The 16,761-nt window shown below is 37.5% G+C and overlaps 1 protein-coding gene across 1 annotated transcript in view; it reads left to right on the top strand.

The window, feature by feature from the left end:
- The window catches only part of LOC139604515 (dynein axonemal heavy chain 5-like), a 148,463-nt gene that overhangs the window by 81,288 nt on the left and 50,414 nt on the right, over positions 1 to 16,761 (top strand). The window contains exons 54-61 of the mRNA XM_071455659.1: positions 271 to 477; positions 565 to 807; positions 1,427 to 1,581; positions 3,277 to 3,941; positions 5,116 to 5,396; positions 5,756 to 5,971; positions 8,543 to 8,710; positions 15,786 to 16,004. Of these exons, the coding sequence (XP_071311760.1) occupies positions 271 to 477; positions 565 to 807; positions 1,427 to 1,581; positions 3,277 to 3,941; positions 5,116 to 5,396; positions 5,756 to 5,971; positions 8,543 to 8,710; positions 15,786 to 16,004 (2,154 nt within the window). The remainder of the gene's footprint in view (positions 1 to 270; positions 478 to 564; positions 808 to 1,426; positions 1,582 to 3,276; positions 3,942 to 5,115; positions 5,397 to 5,755; positions 5,972 to 8,542; positions 8,711 to 15,785; positions 16,005 to 16,761) is intronic.

Here is a 16,761-nt window from a genome sequence, read left to right as displayed (position 1 = left end):
TCAGTGCCATCATTGGCTACCCTTCCAATGTTTCTGGGACTCAAAACATTAAAAGAAACTCAAATTAAATCTATGTGAAATTAAAGAGATGGTTGTTGCTACTGTAGTTTCTTCATTTTACGGTTGCCTCTTAAATGCCAAGCATGTATTTCTGCTTTAATGCAAGACCAAAGTTTGTGAAAATATCCACATTCACTTTCACTTAATAATAAGTAGAAAATATTTTCATTTAGCAGTTATTTGAATATAGCTTATGACATTATTTTGTAGATGTTACCAACTCCAGCTAAATTTCATTACATCTTCAATTTACGAGACCTCAGTCGTATTTGGCAAGGAATACTTACAGTTACTTCTGATGTCTGCCAGAGCATCGGTGTTTTGGTAGCCTTATTCCAACATGAGTGCAGACGTGTTATTGCAGACAGGTTCATCAGCCAAAGTAATAAAGACTGGTTTGAAGATATGATGAGGAAGGTAAGCAAATAGTATTTTAGTATTTGCCACAAAAAGAGGCCAATGACCTATTTCATTACTAATGCAATCCTTAATGCATTGTTGTAGATTGTTTCTGAGGAACATGGTCAAGATGTGTTTGGAGATAAATGCACGGAATTATACTTTGTGGATTTCTTGCGTGATGTCCCGGAGACTGCTGTAGATGAGCCTGATCTTGCAGAGTTGAAGGCTCCTAAAATTTATGAGCCTATCCCATCTTTGGATTACTTGGCTGAAAGGTTACAGATGTTCATGCAACAGTACAATGAAACTATCAGAGGATCAAAGATGGATTTAGTATTTTTCAAGGTATTAATGCTTGTAATTGTATTAATGCAGAAAGTGCCTAGTCTTTTGCACTTAGTGATACATAGGTCTTTTAAGTTTCTATCACATTATTTTGGAGATGGCTCAAAACAACTAGGTTGTTTATACACATTGTGTATGTCATCTTGCTTTCCACTTCCTTGTCAAAGGTCTTGATGCACAATGCTTTCTTCAACTTTAGTTTGAGTGGTTTCATAGAATGACTACAGCAGTTGAATAAGAAATGCCTATAGTGCAGTTGTATTTTGCTTTTGTCAGTCTATTTAGAGAGCTTGTAAATAGGTCAGCTAAAAGGCTGGAGGAGTCCTTTCTGCTTTTCCTTCTGTCCCCTAAGGGGCATGCCCTCAGCCCTGCTGATGACAAACTGCATATGACATTGCTTCCTAAAAGCTTGATACAAGGACATTTCTCTTGGGCTAGCCCTGCTGCCCACTGAAGTCAGGGGAAATCTCCTGTTGATTTTGAGGAGTACAGGACTGAGTCTTAGGCTCCAGAGAAGCCATCTAGCTGTTGGGAAGCAGCTGCTTGGTGACATGCCTCTAGTTGATTATACAATGCATCATTTTTGCATCTCTTCATCCCCTTTTCTCTCAATACACAGGATGCAATCATCCATTTGATTAAAATATCACGGATTATTCGTACTCCACAAGGAAATGCATTGTTGGTGGGTGTGGGTGGATCTGGAAAGCAGAGTCTGACCAGACTAGCAGCATACATTGCTGGACACGAGAGCTTTCAGATTACTTTAACAAGGTAACACAATGCAGTGTGCATGGACATTTGCTCCTTAATTTGCCATAGAAATGAACTCCTCACAGTCAATTTAAAGAAATGCAAAACTCTCAAACATTTTACCCCTCATTCTAAATGATATTTCCAGTCTTATATAGACAAACTGCATTATGGCAATTTCTGTTAATGACTTAATATTTTGTAGTGCTGAAATTCTTTAATTTATAGAAATTTGAAGTGAAAGGGAGTACTACTGCCTTCCTTCTTTGTCTCTTTTGACATACGGTTTACAGGGCTAAGTAATAAAGACCAGCAGAGTGTATTCTCCTTTGCAAACTATTTAAAATGCTGAGAAGTATTCTTTAGAGAGACATATCAGGTCTATGAATAATGTTATGAGGCTTCTGATGAAAGGAAAGATAAAGAAAGACATATCACAATCTCTTCCTGTGTCCCAGAAGCAGAAGAAAGGAACACTGAGAACAAAAACAAGGAGGAAAAGAAAAAACTCAAAGTGATAGAACAGAATCCCTAGATTTCCAAGATCAATAAGACAAATATTAATAATGGCAATGAATATGGAAGGAGGAAGAATGAAATTAGCAGTGAAGAGTGGATGCTGGGTCATGTTTTGTCTCTAAGTATCATTTCCCATAACTGGTGTTAGATTATTAAACCAGATACACTGCTATTCTGACTCAGTAGAGAAATTCTTATGTTCCTATCAGAATACCACAAATCACTATAATAACTATAGCCAACACATACAAACAGAAGAGCTGGAGAGTTTTTCAAGCTCTGAAGTGCTTGCTTTATGGGTATTTATAGAGCAGAAATAAGATGGAACTGAAAGAGAATTGGGACACTTCCTGTGTGGCATATTTAATATGTGAAGAATGGGTCATATGTGTATTGCACAAATTACTTATGACTTTGAAGAGATTCTTGGAAATAAGAGACTGGTTACAAAGAAAAGAAGTTTCTAATTTCAGCTCTAGTTGGCTTGGGACAAAATCTGCCATTTTATTAACATTACTTTATGTCATTTTATATTGCACAATCTGAAATGTGTAGTTGAATTTGTGTGGATTTATCTGAATCTTACTGTGTGCACCATCTATAAGACACATAACAACAGAACCAGTCATGGTCTCCATTTGCAGAAGAGCTGATCAGCCCAAGTGATAATGTTCAAACATAATTTCTAGGGCTTGATTTTAGTTAAACCATATAATGCAATAAACCCCTCAGTTTCATTCTCTTTTGTCTCTTAATGATTTCCTTTAACCTGCTCTCAATATCTTCAGAAGATAATCCAGCTGTATTTACCTAATGGTTACAGTTATCAGAACCTACTTGACAACTTAATCCAACTGTATTAACCTATTTCTAATAAAGAATTTATATCTGCAAACCATGGGGATACAAAACAGCATCAAAATTGCCTTAGATATAGTATTGCTCTCACCTTACTTTTCCCAAGGACATTATTTTGTTGACTCCACCTCATTTCACATGATTTATATTACTGATCATTCACTTTGGGAAAATGTTTATGAAAAAGAAACCTAAAAAATATTATCAGGAGCTATGGTATTAAGTTCTTATCCAGATTTTTTTTTTTCTTGCCTCAAGGAAGCTGATCCAGATGATACATATCTCCTAAGGTGGTCTCTAATTCTTGTTCTCTCTTTCCTTAACCCTTTTTTATTCCAGAACATATTCCACCAACAACCTTTTGGATGATCTGAAAATGTTGTACCGCACTGCAGGTCAAATAGGAAAGGGTGTTGTCTTTATATTCACGGACAATGAAGTCAGAGATGAATCTTTTCTTGAGTATATGAACAATGTTTTGGCTTCAGGTGAAGTCTCAAATCTTTTTGCACGGGATGAAATAGGTGAAATCACACAAGACCTGATTCCAGCAATGAAGAAGGAGTATCCAAGGCTTAGTCCCACTGGTGAAAATCTTTATAATTACTTTGTTGCTCGAGTTCGGAATAACCTGCATGTGGTTCTTTGTTTTTCTCCTGTTGGGGAAAAATTCAGAACTCATGCACTCAAATTTCCAGGTCTGATTTCAGGCTGTACCATAGACTGGTTCCAGCACTGGCCTAAAGATGCTCTTATAGCAGTTGCACAGCATTTTCTAGCTTCTTATCATATTGAGTGTACAGATGAAGTGAAACGGAGTGTTTTTAACACCATGGGAACAATTCAAGATATTGTAGCTGAAAAATGCATTGAATACTTTGAACGATATAGGAGACGGACTTTTGTCACACCAAAATCTTACCTGTCCTTCATTGGAGGTTACAAAACTATTTACCAAGAGAAGTTTGCCAGTCTTGGAAGTTTGTCTGAACGCATGAGAACAGGTACTGTAAAATCTTCTTGATTTCTGTTTCTTTCATTGTTTTTAAAAGGATGAGAAGAATCTGAATAAAAGGATGTAAAAGCATGGATTTAGATTGTGAGCTTGCATTAATTTGGAAGCAGACTCAAATATTTTCAGCTGTATTGTGTGTGATTACAAAATGTGCAGAGGTTTTGTTTCCATGAACTTTATGAATGTGCAGATTAAAGAGGAGTTTTGGAAATAGTATTAGTTAGCAGTTAAAATATTTGAAACTCCTGCTTTTACGTGTATGTAGGACAAGGAACTAATGAGATCCTAGTTTTCACATGTAAGCATGCCATGAATAAATCTGAAAAAAGGTAATTAAGTGCTCATATTCAGTCCCTCTGAAGAATTTTTTAAAGAAACAGGTATATGCCAAAGGTACAATTTTAAAAACATTGCTCTGCACATGGTCATACATGGTAAACAATTAAAGAGTCTCCTAAACTGAATGCTATTTGGAAGTGAATGTGAACTTAAATTGCAGACCTGCCCTATATACACGTAAGTCCAAAGGTAAAGGGTGGCTGGCTGTCTGGAAGAGCAAATGTGGGGGTTTTCGAGCTAGAAAGATATATATGATGCATTTACATTTAGAGACATGCATTTATATATAAGGATGCTTATACTTGAGAGATTTTCTCATAATTTGTTCAAATTATTGGAGCATTGTATTGCTCAAGAATCTTTAGGTTTTTTTACCCCCATCTCATCTGGATCTTCATGTAATGTTGAATTTAGAAGCTCAGCCTACTCTCCTTGTGTCTTTGCTTTCATTGCCAGATTCCTCCTCTTGGTTTTGTACAGAGTACAGCCTAGTACTTTTCATGTTCTCATGGATTTCAGAGATTTCACACACAATTCTTAAGACTGTCGTTTCCATGCTAATGTTTTTGAGCATGTGTTTAATATTTAGTCTCCTTCTCATGTATAAGAACATAAATAAGTGATCAAGTGATGGATTCTGAATGGTTTTACGCATTAAAAAAAAAAAAATCCTCTGCTGAATTTTGGTGTTCAATCAATGGAATTACTCACTGGTGTTCCTAAATATGAATCTGAGTGATTTATTTTAAATATCCACATTGCTTCACTGAGGTTACTTTCTCCATAGGTCTTCCTGTTGCTAAAATGGAATTTGTCCACTACAGGTCTTGCAAAACTGATGGAAGCTGAGGTTTCTGTAAATCAGCTCTCCAAAGAGTTGGTTATGAAGGAGAAAGATTTGGCTATAGCCTCAAAAAAAGCTGATGAAGTTTTATTGGAAGTAACTATGAAAGCCCACGCTGCAGAAAAAGTTAAAATGCAGGTGCAAACAGTAAAAGACAAGGCTCAGGCTATTGTGGATGACATTGCCATTGATAAAGCAGCAGCAGAAGAGAAGCTTGAGGCTGCAAGACCTGCACTGGAAGAAGCCAAGGCAGCCCTGCAGGTCAGAAGCAAATATATTCTGAGCATGCGTGTAGTTCATAATTATTATGTGCAATAATATGACTTATGCTTCTAACTTGAGAGGATACAGGGGATTGAAAGAATGGCACTAACCTGCAAATCCTTGTAGAAAAAGCCCTGAAAACTGAAGAGGGGAAGAGGTAAGATGGGCAGTACTCTACTGTAGTAAACCAGTCATAGAGTGGGGCTACCTTTAAGGACTTTTTGCAGTAGTGCTTCTGAGGGACCTGCAAAACTACAGCAATTGCAATACCTGTACAGTCCTCCCAAAAGAACACCATTCTTTGCAATTGAGTGACTGCTTAGATAAATGGACTATTTTCTTCTATAACTTTTCAGACAATAAAACCTTCTGACATTGCAACTGTTCGCAAACTGGGTAAACCTCCTCACCTGATCATGCGGATCATGGACTGCGTACTGCTTTTATTCCAAAGAAAAATAGACTCAGTGACACTAGATCATGAACACCCAGGTGTGAAGCCATCATGGACCGAGGCTCAGAAGCTAATGAATAATTCAGGATTTCTTAGCATGCTGCTTACTTTTCAGAAGGCAAGTAATTAATAGGGGCACTACTGTTTCAATAACCATCTTCAGAGTTTGCATGAAAGTGTCTTCTACCATCAAAGGAGGTTTGAAACAGTTTTGTCTATCTATAGTTGCAGATACTTTGTGACTATTCTTCATTTTCATGGGTCATTGTCTCAGTAACTTTTCTCCTGGGCTATGCAGTGGCTTCTAGCAGACAGCAGTATCCCAAGCACTAGATCAAATCTTGAGAAGCTGAGTGTTATCTTATTCAGGCAGTTCCTGCTTCTGAGTAGGAATTTGCCTTAAAAGGGCCCACTCTTGGCTTTTTAATGGCTCACCTTCTCCAGTGATACCAGGCCTGTTTGCCTGTAAGGCACTTGACAATTCTGTCTCCAATTTGCTAGGGAGCTAGCAGGAAATAAGAAAAAAATGAGCAGGAAAGGTAATGAGAGGATTGGGGAACTTTTGGGGTTCTTTCACAAGAAAAATAGTGAAATTAAGAATAATCTTATTATCAACTGTAAGAAAAATAAAAGTGAACAGGTTTTTATTTCTATCAGGAAATAGAAATAGAAACTTTTGCAAGGTTCACTGAACTGTGAGACAAGGGAAAATTCTCTATAGGGAAGAGAAGAAAGATGTCACAGGTAGCTGGACCAGAAAAAGACCTAGGGTGGAATATGAAATGGCAGAATCATAGCCCAACTTTATAATCCAGGAGACCGAGCAGATTTCAGCAAAATCTGACTTTCCTGTAATGTTGAAGAACATACTTTCATTTGTACACTAATGTTTAAATCTAGTTAGCTATGCATTTTTCTGATGCCTTTTCTTAAGCTGCTGAAGTGTTTTTGTTGTGAAGATCCTTCTCACTATCCCCAGGAGCCATTTCTCCCAGAGAGCCATATTGTGGAAACTTGCACTGCCTCTGTAGACAATTTTTTCCTGGGGCTGTCAGTCTGGTCACTTTTCCAAGTGCTATCTCCACTAAACAGAAAGAGGAAATTAGTTTTAAGATAGCAAGGACTAATTATGCCCTCCTTACTCAAGTTTCTGTCTGATGAGACTTCCAGAGTTTTGGCACTTATTAATAGTGCATGTATTCCTGCTGGTAGTTGGCAGCACATTTAGCTCAGAGGAGTCAGAACAATTTCTGTGGGACTGAGTTCTTGCAGAAAGTGATACCGGTGAACATGGAGTAGAATATTGGACTACTTCAATGCCTCATGAGGTCCTTCACATGCTATTTCTCATTTTGAGTATATATGACAAGAAAGCTCATTGTGTCTCAGTAGACCGCACAGCTTAATTGTTTGTGAGGTTTTTGTTCTTTCCTAATATCTTTTAGGCAATAACAATTAGTGATGAGGAAGTTCATTGAGTTCAAAGTTAATTATTTAAAAGGAAAAGCATGACATTTTCCAAGCTTTTGAGCAGAGATTTTAGGCCACTGCTGATTGATCTTTGCTTCACCTTTGCCAGCTTGTTAGCTCATTATTTTGAGTTGGAGAATAAAAAAGTCAAAATTTTTGTCCACCACTATTTTACATTTCAGCAAACAATCACAGTGAAAACATCACCGTGGCTGATCTTGGGAGTAATATAGTGAATGTCTTTTTTATTAGAGTAGCTAAAGATCAGATAAATACAAGGCAGTCCTTTCTGCTGTGCAGAAAAACAAGAAAAGGGTAAATTGCTTGACAGTATGAATGGTGGATGATTTTTAGATGCATTAAAAGAAAGGCATTAATACATTGCCAAAAAAAGGGAAGATTCTTAACATGTCTATTGTTAAGCAGTCATTTTTAGCCTGTATAAGCTCTTCTACTTTCTACCTTGCTCAAGGAGATGAATTCCATTTTCTTCTGACACTTACATAATTATAGATTAACCACCATCAAAGATCTGGCTTTTCATATTCTCAGCAGATTGTGAAAGGGGGAAAAAAACCCTGGGATTAGAATAACAGCTGAAAGAAATTGCTTTCATGGTTAAAGAAAAGGGTTAGCTTCAGTGAAGTGAAGACAGTGCCTTGCAGTTTCACCCTTTTCCTTCTGAAACTTGCATGTTTGGTTCCTTTAGCTGTGTTCACACCAGTGCCTGTCTGATGCCATGGTGAGATTGTTTATGGAACTAGGCTAGAAGAAAATTAATCAGTAGTTTTCTGACTTATATTTCTGTCATAACAGTTTCCAGACCAGATCACTGAGTGTTGATGAGGGTATTAAAGATGGGTCAAAGACATCTGGCTGAGGGGGAAGGAGAAGAAAGTGCAGTGTTGTAGCAGCAATAACTTAGAACAGCTTAAGTTGTCATGGAGCTACGAGCACTAGGAACATCTGTAAATGTGTCAAATAGGGGTATTAAATGCCAACTCAATTCAATCTGTTGCAATGGAAGTAGGAGTTATTTTCACAGGTACACAAAAACTACTAATCTGTCCTTTATAAGAGTGAAAGGCAGCAGCGTTGCTTTGTTGATTTATTCTGGAAGAAGTGATACCCCGTGATTTTAAAAAAGAAAATTTTTCTGTGAAGCAGACCTTTTTCAAAAATCCATTTTAAAAAATAATTTTTCCTTTCCATTGACTAGGACTCAATTACAGAAGAAACTGTGGAGCTTTTAGAGCCTTATTTGGATATGGAGGATTATAATCTTGAGACTGCTAAAAAAGTGTGTGGAAATGTAGCAGGTCTTTGCTCATGGACACAAGCAATGGTTTACTTCTATGGTATTAATAAAGAAGTTCTTCCTCTAAAGGTATTTCATATTGATAACTTTATTCTTTTGAGAGATTACTATAGTCAAGTGGAAAAAAAATGTCATGTTATTTTGGTTAAAAAAAGAGATTCTTGTTTCTTCACACCCGGTTGCTCAGTCAAACACACAAAGGTTTAATGTGTCCTGGCAACATTTTCCCCCTTATACTCAACTACCCTGTGGTACAGCTTTAACTTGTGTGAACACAGTAAGCATTCAGTTGGTTCTTTACAGAACCTGTCTAGCTGTGCATGGGAGATAGTGATACCTTCTCTGCCCTCAGAGTGGGTGCCAGGCACTATGGCTTCAACAAAACTCCTCAGTCCTACTGGCCAGGGAAGGAACCCACTCATTGTGGTCATGACGGAATCTGGGAGAGGAGAGGAGAGATCACTCTTGGCATAGAAACAGTCTTTAAGGAATTTAGCTGGAATTCATCTCCCTAAAAATATTTTGGAATTTCAAACTGCTATGTGCAAGTATACATATGTAATAAAGAAGTTGTGAGGTATAGAATTCTGTTGAAACATTGAACTGAACTAGAAAGGGATCAGCCACTGTTGTATGAATTCCTACAGATAGCTTTATTGTCTTGGAAATGTTCCATTTGTGAGCACATTGAAAATAAGGGTCTTTGCATATTTATATAATGATTTATAGTCATTGCTCCTGCAGTGAGTTTTATGGCTCTTTTCTGAAGAAATACATCCAATCCGTTATGCTTCCACTGCACTCGTGTTTTGTTTCTTATTGAATAAGCCACTGTATCAATGGTACCGTCAAAATTTTCAGCATAATCTTTTAGTGAACCTAGACAGATCTGATTCAAATATGTTAAAAGCATATTCTTTTTTATTCAAGGAACTCATGAGACTGCTGTATTTTTGTGATATATGACTAACTATTTCCTTTTCAAATAATGGGATGTTCACTAATGAAAACAGAATTTGAAATGCTACTATTGGGAGCTATAAAAGGGAGCAAGACCTTGGGGAAATAGTGGCTTTATATGCAAATGCAATCCTGAAAGCTGAAAACGTGCTCTTGTAGTTTTTATTTGAATATATATGATTTAGGATTACATATAAATTTAGCTTTGTGTTCATTCTTGTCACACTGTAGCTGATAAAAGATGAAACATACATATCTTGGCAAAGTGGTGCCTATTGTCAGGTATAGCAACAGTCAAAAATACTTTAAAAACTGAAGATGACAGATGGAGGGAGGGAGCAAGGGTGTAAAGTATGCAGGAGATATTGCAGGAAGCAGTGTAGTGATGCTAACAAAATAATTGAAAATAAATGTACAATTAAACTGCGTTAAATGAAGTACTAGCTGAGGCTAATCCATCCAGTGCTAAAAGCAGGTTTTCTGAATGAATTAATCAAGCTGCGTTATCCTAACTGCCGTTTTAGGATATAAATCCCTTTCAACACCTGCAAAATAGATTCAATATATTTTTAAATTACATCTTAAGTGAGACTCATTGCCTCAATTATCTTAACTATGATAACCTGTGAAAACTAATTAAGAGTGGCTTATAGTTTAGTGTGCAAAATTATTTATAAATAGAAATATAAATTTTAGTGTTCAAAAAATTATGTATTATTAACTTATATTTACTGCACAAAAATATATAGATATATGATATATGATATAGTATATATTTTAGTGTGCAAAAACTTATATTTTATAACTTATATACTTAGTGTGCAAAAATTACCTAATTCCTAGCAATGGATACTGGCATTCTTTAGGTCAGTGACCTGCAGCCCAAGGGTCATTAGTTGGACTTTCCTGTAAACCTTCAGCAGGAGGATGAGCTGTTCCTCCCCAGACAGATACCTAGTAAACCAGCCTGCTGAATTAACCTGAGAATTTTGAAACACCATCTGCTCCTTATCAGTTATTTGAAGAACACAAGAGCAGAATGGAGAAGCCCTGACTTTTGCTGTGATACTGTTAGCCTCCAATTAAAATAATGTGTATAGGAGTATAATTTCCCATAGGGATGTCTGCAGTGACTTTAATTAAGTTCTCCTTAGGCTGTTATAGTGATCAAGGGAAGTCTGTTTACAGTTTATAAATTCTGTTTGATATTGAGGATTCTCCCTGTCACACTCAGTTTTAAATATGAGACTTTATTTCTTTTACTACTTTCATTTGTCTCCATGCTGAACTAAAAACCACAGCAAGCAATGAAAGGAAATCTTGTACCTGAAGAAGAGGTAATAGTGTTGAAATTTGATAGTTGTCCATTTAAATAAGCATGTCCTTGACAAGGTGATGCCCACTGGGCAGGAAAACAAGCATACAAGTCTGAATCCAAGGCCCACAATAACTGTAGAAGGAAAGAATATATTTTGGTGGGGGGGATGAAGGGAAGGATTAGGTCACCTAACAAAACAGTGAGGTCAGGACGTGTAATCAAACAGAAAATATGGAAAGTCTTTCACTAGCTAATACAGACAGTGAAAAGCATATAAGAGATATGATTTCTGTGCCTTTAAAAGGTTATTTTAATCCCAAAGAATGGTCACTGATGGCAAAGAAATTGAGCCCAAGATTTTATTAATGTCACTCTTGCCTGGATTTGTTTGCATGTGCACATATGTATGTGCAGGTGTATATCTATTTTTTAAAATTTGTATTGTTGAGGTAAAAACATTGTTTTTGGAATGTCTGCAAAACTTGTGTATGTCTTTGCCTTTTTTACAATCTTTCCCTAAGTAATGGTGGGTACAAGTGAATCATGATGCTGAGTCTCTGAGAATGTTGACCCAAAACCAATGAAGTGTCTATAGGAAAAATCTGCAGTAATCTGGGACAGGAGTAGTTTTGAGACAGCATGTCCATGAAGAGTTCAGTCAGATGCCATATGCCCACAACAGGACTGAAGCAAAAGGCAAAGATGAGCACTTAGCACATCCCCAGAAGGTCAGGAGCAGAGTGACAGAGTCCAAGAAGCCTTCTGGCCTAGTCCAGCAGCAGTAAGTGCTCAATGGACTGTAAAAACAGTGGACTTTGAAAGATGAGATTCCTTTACAAGAGAAGTGCAAGGAAAGCTCCAAATCATCATTACCTGTAGAGAAGTCTGTAGTTTTGGATGCTTTTTTTTTTTCCTAGTAACATTTCCTCAATTTATTGAACAGCAGTTGCTCTTCAGAGTGATTTGGGGTTGATCTGGGCATTCCATCCAATATCAGGAATAGCATTAAATGGAGTGAGGCTTCTTTCTGTTGGAGAAGTCATTTTTATTGAACTGCTTCCTTGGATCAAGGTCAGATATACTTGGTACTTTGCAAATCTGAGTTTGCAATGGATGAGCGAGAAACTTAGTGTCTATGTCAATACTAATAAATTAAACAGTATTAGAGAATTTTTCTAGGCATTGGAAAGTGATCATTTACACTGGTAAATTTTTAGAATGATCCCTAGTGTGATTTGGTCTTTGCTAAACAGCATTTTTCAGTAGTCTCTGGGCACCTTTCAGGTTCTAGCCTGGTCCAAGAGCCATTCCCACAAGGATGACAACATGTAGTCATAGTGTTTTAGAGGGTGAGAGAGCTTAATGTGGGTTTTTCATGCTGGTCAACCTCAGTGCCAGAGAAAGTTCCTGGGCATGTTTCATTTAACAGCATAGCTGTGACTGTAATTATCTTTATTTGCTCTGGTTTTGTGTGGAATGCAAAAACGTTAAGAGGGGCAGGATCATCTCACTACCTGCTATGAAGTCCTCTCTGAGGACAGCTTGGAAGAAGGCGAAACAGCTGCTAAACTCATAGGGATGAGGCCCTTGTTGGCACAGGTGCTGTGTGTACCTGCCCCACGCAGGCAGATGCAGAGGGCAGTAGCAGCACTGGCTGGAGCAGGCGCTGGGAGGATTGTCTGTCTGGTTCCCCAATGCCAAAGGCAAGGAAATGCTGAACCTGCTGTTCTCACATGAGCCCAGGCATGTTCCAGGGTAGCACCACTTCTCCAGGAGCACAGATCAGAGTGTGGACCTCTTGTCTTAAATCCTCATGATTCATCTGCAAAAAAAATCCATTTATTCAGGCTTTCACACTGCATCCAGCTGGAACAAATTGTGTATTCTTGCTCTGCTGCGTGATGCAGAGGGATGAAATGAAGGGTGTGAAGCTTGTTCACAGGGCAATGCCACTAAAATTAGAAAGGCTACAGCAGTTCTTAGTGGTTGGGAAACATGTTTCCTTCCTGCCTAATACTGGATGGAAATGTTTGTATGGAGCTGATTGCAGCTGTAATAGTCTTCTTGTGCAGAAGATTCTCTTTGGCAGCAGAACTTGCCTCCTGCTCTCATGGCAGAGCTCTATACATGAGGCTTCCAGCCAACCTGATACTGATGTCAATACAAAAGCTGTGTTTGTACCCATGAAATTTTGAAAACTTGAGTTTGGGGGAAAAAATAACCAAACAGGGAGAAAGCAGATAGTGATGATTCCAAAGGGTCATCTGAAGCAATCAGTCTTTCTGCCTTTGAGCATCACATAAGCTGGTCATCCTGATATGTTAGCTGTCAGTCTCATGCAACCAACCATTGTTCATCACATATGATCAAGTAGCCTATAAATCAAACTAATATTATAATTTCTTATACTTTGTTACGATTACCCTGAAAGTGGCTGAGAACTCTGCTTAAATTGTCTGTAAAATAGTTTCTTATTATAGGTCATCTTCCAGAAAATCTGTAAAGTCTTGTGTAAATAAGTTTAGGGATTCTTTTCATGTTAGAATACAATATACTTTTTTTGCAGTCATCTGAATATTTTTTTGCTGTCCCTACATCTTCAAAGCCGATAGCCTTTTCAGAGTTTTTAAGAATGGGGAAGTTTGTTTCATCCATCTTTTGCACTTTTCTGGGTAGTTAGTTTATTGCTGCACAGGAGCCTGCTTTTCATATTTACAAGGCATCATTGCTCATATGTATTGGGAATTCACATGCCCATCCTTTTCCATTGAGGTTCACATCCTGCTGTGGTAAATGTCAGGGTGTTATATGAATCCACACAGCCAGGTGTAAGCTCTCTGTTGTTCCAGCTGTTCTGCCAAGGCTGTTATTCACAGCCCTCCAAGGATCTTGTTTCCTGTGTAACCTCAGTATTTGTCAGCTGGGACTGAAACAATATGTCATAATATTGTTCAACTCCCATTTTTAGCCCTCAGAGAATTTAAGGATACAAGGATTCTCTGCAGTAGGGAAGGTGGTGGGAAGAGGTAGAAGGGCTGGTGCAGGGCTCCTTTTGGATCTCAGTAAGAAAGGCCTGATAACAGATGGCTGAATGAGGCATCTGCTTTAATAAGACAGAATAATAAGAGGAGTTTAAAATAGTTTGAATGGCCAAAAGAGAAAGTTTTCTCTTCATGGACAGGATCTGCTCTGCACAGGATACCATGGACAAAACTATCCTGGCTTTCTTGTGCTGCATGAATGTGGGGTGTCCAGCATTTGAGAGGATGTAAAGTTTACTCACTGTTTGTTTTCTTCTTATGACCTTTTTATAGGCAGATGCCTTATTAAGCCAGTTGTCAGGCCTTTATTATTCAGATGCAGACAGAGTCCTGCATTCTCTTTCTCTCTACCTCACCCTTTCCCCTGGTGCAGGGGGGACAGTAACACTATGTCACCTCCTTAAAGCTCCTTTGCTATTGGAACTTTGCCCAATGGTCCAAGATTCACTAAAACATACCAGCAGTTGATCTGAAATCTGCTTATCTGGGTTTAATCAAGACTCACTGATTGCGCAGTGCTTATTTCTAGGCAATGTTCTTTAATGTGTTTTTTGATAAACAGTGAGGTAAAAATATTTTGGCACTCTTGCATGATAGAAATTTTATGAGCAGCCATTTTACTGGTTCCTCTGGATTCCAAAATATGTTTTTATCTCTGGGATCTGTCAACATAGCGGGTGGCTGCAGTAGATGAACTTTTAGTGACAGCGCTATTCTCTAGCATATACTGTCTGCATATACCTAGATTGCTAATATGGATGGGCAGAGATACATGTGATGTACCTGTGTCCAATACACTTGTGTGCAACATACATGTACACAGCTATTAGTAACCTACTTCATTGATTAGTACAGATATGCTTCTCTAATTCCCTGCTCACAAACCACTCTTTTGAGATAGACCAGACCCCATCCCATGGTTATGCTGTTGATTAGGAGTTATCCCTTAAGAGAGATGCCTTCTACTGCTACTTTTCTGGTGTGATGTAATGCAAGTGTCAAATTTCATATTCATAATAAAATAGGGTTTACAGATTCTTGCTTTCCATCTTCATAACTCTTATAGAAGAAAAAACCAGAAATAAGATACATGATATTTAAACAAGCTTTTTTAAATATTCAGAGTAAATGAAAGCAACCTTTATCTGTAAGTGTGAATTTCATAAGAAATTTTTCAGGCTCTAATCCTTTGCAAATGTGTATGGAAATACTTTCTGAATTCACAGAATATTTTTTCAACCCTGTTAGGGATATAAAAGTTAAGAGGCCACATTTAAATGACTGGTAAGTCATCATGCAAATTAATAGAGAAAAGTGAAAAAAGTCTCTAGAGTTTCACTTTCCAGAGAAGCAAAAAATACATTTGTTATATTTTTGTTGTAGAGGTAATTGATGGAAAAAGAGAGCAGAAGAGTAGTGTATGTTCTCATTTTTATTATTTTATAATTAATGAAGACAGTATTAAATTTCTTTTGCACTGAGAATATATTACAGGAGGCATGTATATAAGGCAACCCATTGTATATGTTGCCTCATATGTCTAGTATACAGCTATTTCAAGTGTATTGTGATTTGAAAACATTGGTCATTGTATGATTAATAGACCATTCTGAAAATATTATTAAAATATCTTAGGATTGCCTTGAATAACTATAGTGCTATGCTTCTGATCCAGAAGTAAAAAGAAAAAAAACTTCTGTCATCTTAGAACATATATTGTTTTTCAAAGTACCCAACACAGTACAGTATGTGCCATTAAATGAATGTCATTTGCTTCTGCCTAAAGAATAGGTATTCACTACTCTTTACTTTTAAATATCTGTAGGCAAATTTAGCTTTGCAGGAAGGAAGACTTGCAGCTGCCCAAATGGAGCTGAATAGTGCACAAAATCAGCTGGACGAGAAGCAAGCCGAGCTGGATGAAGTACAAGCCATGTATGACGCTGCTGTGAAAGAGAAGCAGGCCTTGCTCGATGATGCTGAGGCATGCAGAAGGAAGATGAACAATGCCTCAGCTCTGATTGAAGGACTAGGGGGAGAAAAGGTATCAGCACACATGTGCATGTTTCCAGCACAAAGGAGGTGTGCAGTTTGAGAGTGCTCCATAATGATCATAGCAGTGCTCAGCAAACTCAAGGCGTGGTGACTTCTTGATATCACATGACACTTTTTTTAGTTATATGTATGCTTGTTTTCCTTGACGCTCATGTACCTAAAAAAGTAAAGCAATTTCTTGTGTTAAGTCTTCTGCATGAAGATTTATGTTATAACAAATGATTCATATGAGGATAAAGTTCAGATTTAAAGCCAAGGAGCCAAATTCCTTTTAGCTTTTTTAAGAAGAAGAATTGGGCTTAACCTAAATAATTGCCCTAAAATATTCATAAGAAGGATTACTCTCTTTTTCTCACCAAGTATACAAGAATACAAATTTGAAGCTTGACTAATTTCCTGAATTATAATTGAAGCTTAGGTTTCTACTGGAGCCTTTTACAGAATTATGGGCTAATTGTTATCCTCTGCACTGAGCTTGAAATTTACCTTTCCTATGCATATCTTTCTGACTTCAGCCTGAAGGTTTTCAGAGGAAGCAGGATACTCTTTTCCCCCCTCTTTTTATTTGCTTTGTTAATTCCTTCATTGATTTCACACAAAGTCAAAATTGATGAGAGTTCTGACTTCAGCCATTGTGTCCTGTGAGGCCAGCACCTCAGCATATTTTTTGCATTGCTGCCCTTCAAATTACATCAGTTAAAAATCTTAGATGCTTTGCCATATTTTTTCTGTGAATTTCTAAATTT

This window comes from Agelaius tricolor, unplaced genomic scaffold (assembly GCF_023055355.1).
Source record: "Agelaius tricolor isolate 1412-34295 unplaced genomic scaffold, bAgeTri1.0.p SCAF_2, whole genome shotgun sequence".
Classification (NCBI taxonomy): Eukaryota; Metazoa; Chordata; class Aves; order Passeriformes; family Icteridae; genus Agelaius; species Agelaius tricolor.
The sequence above is the reverse complement of the archived record's forward strand: the minus strand, read 5'-3'. Positions and strand labels throughout refer to the sequence as shown.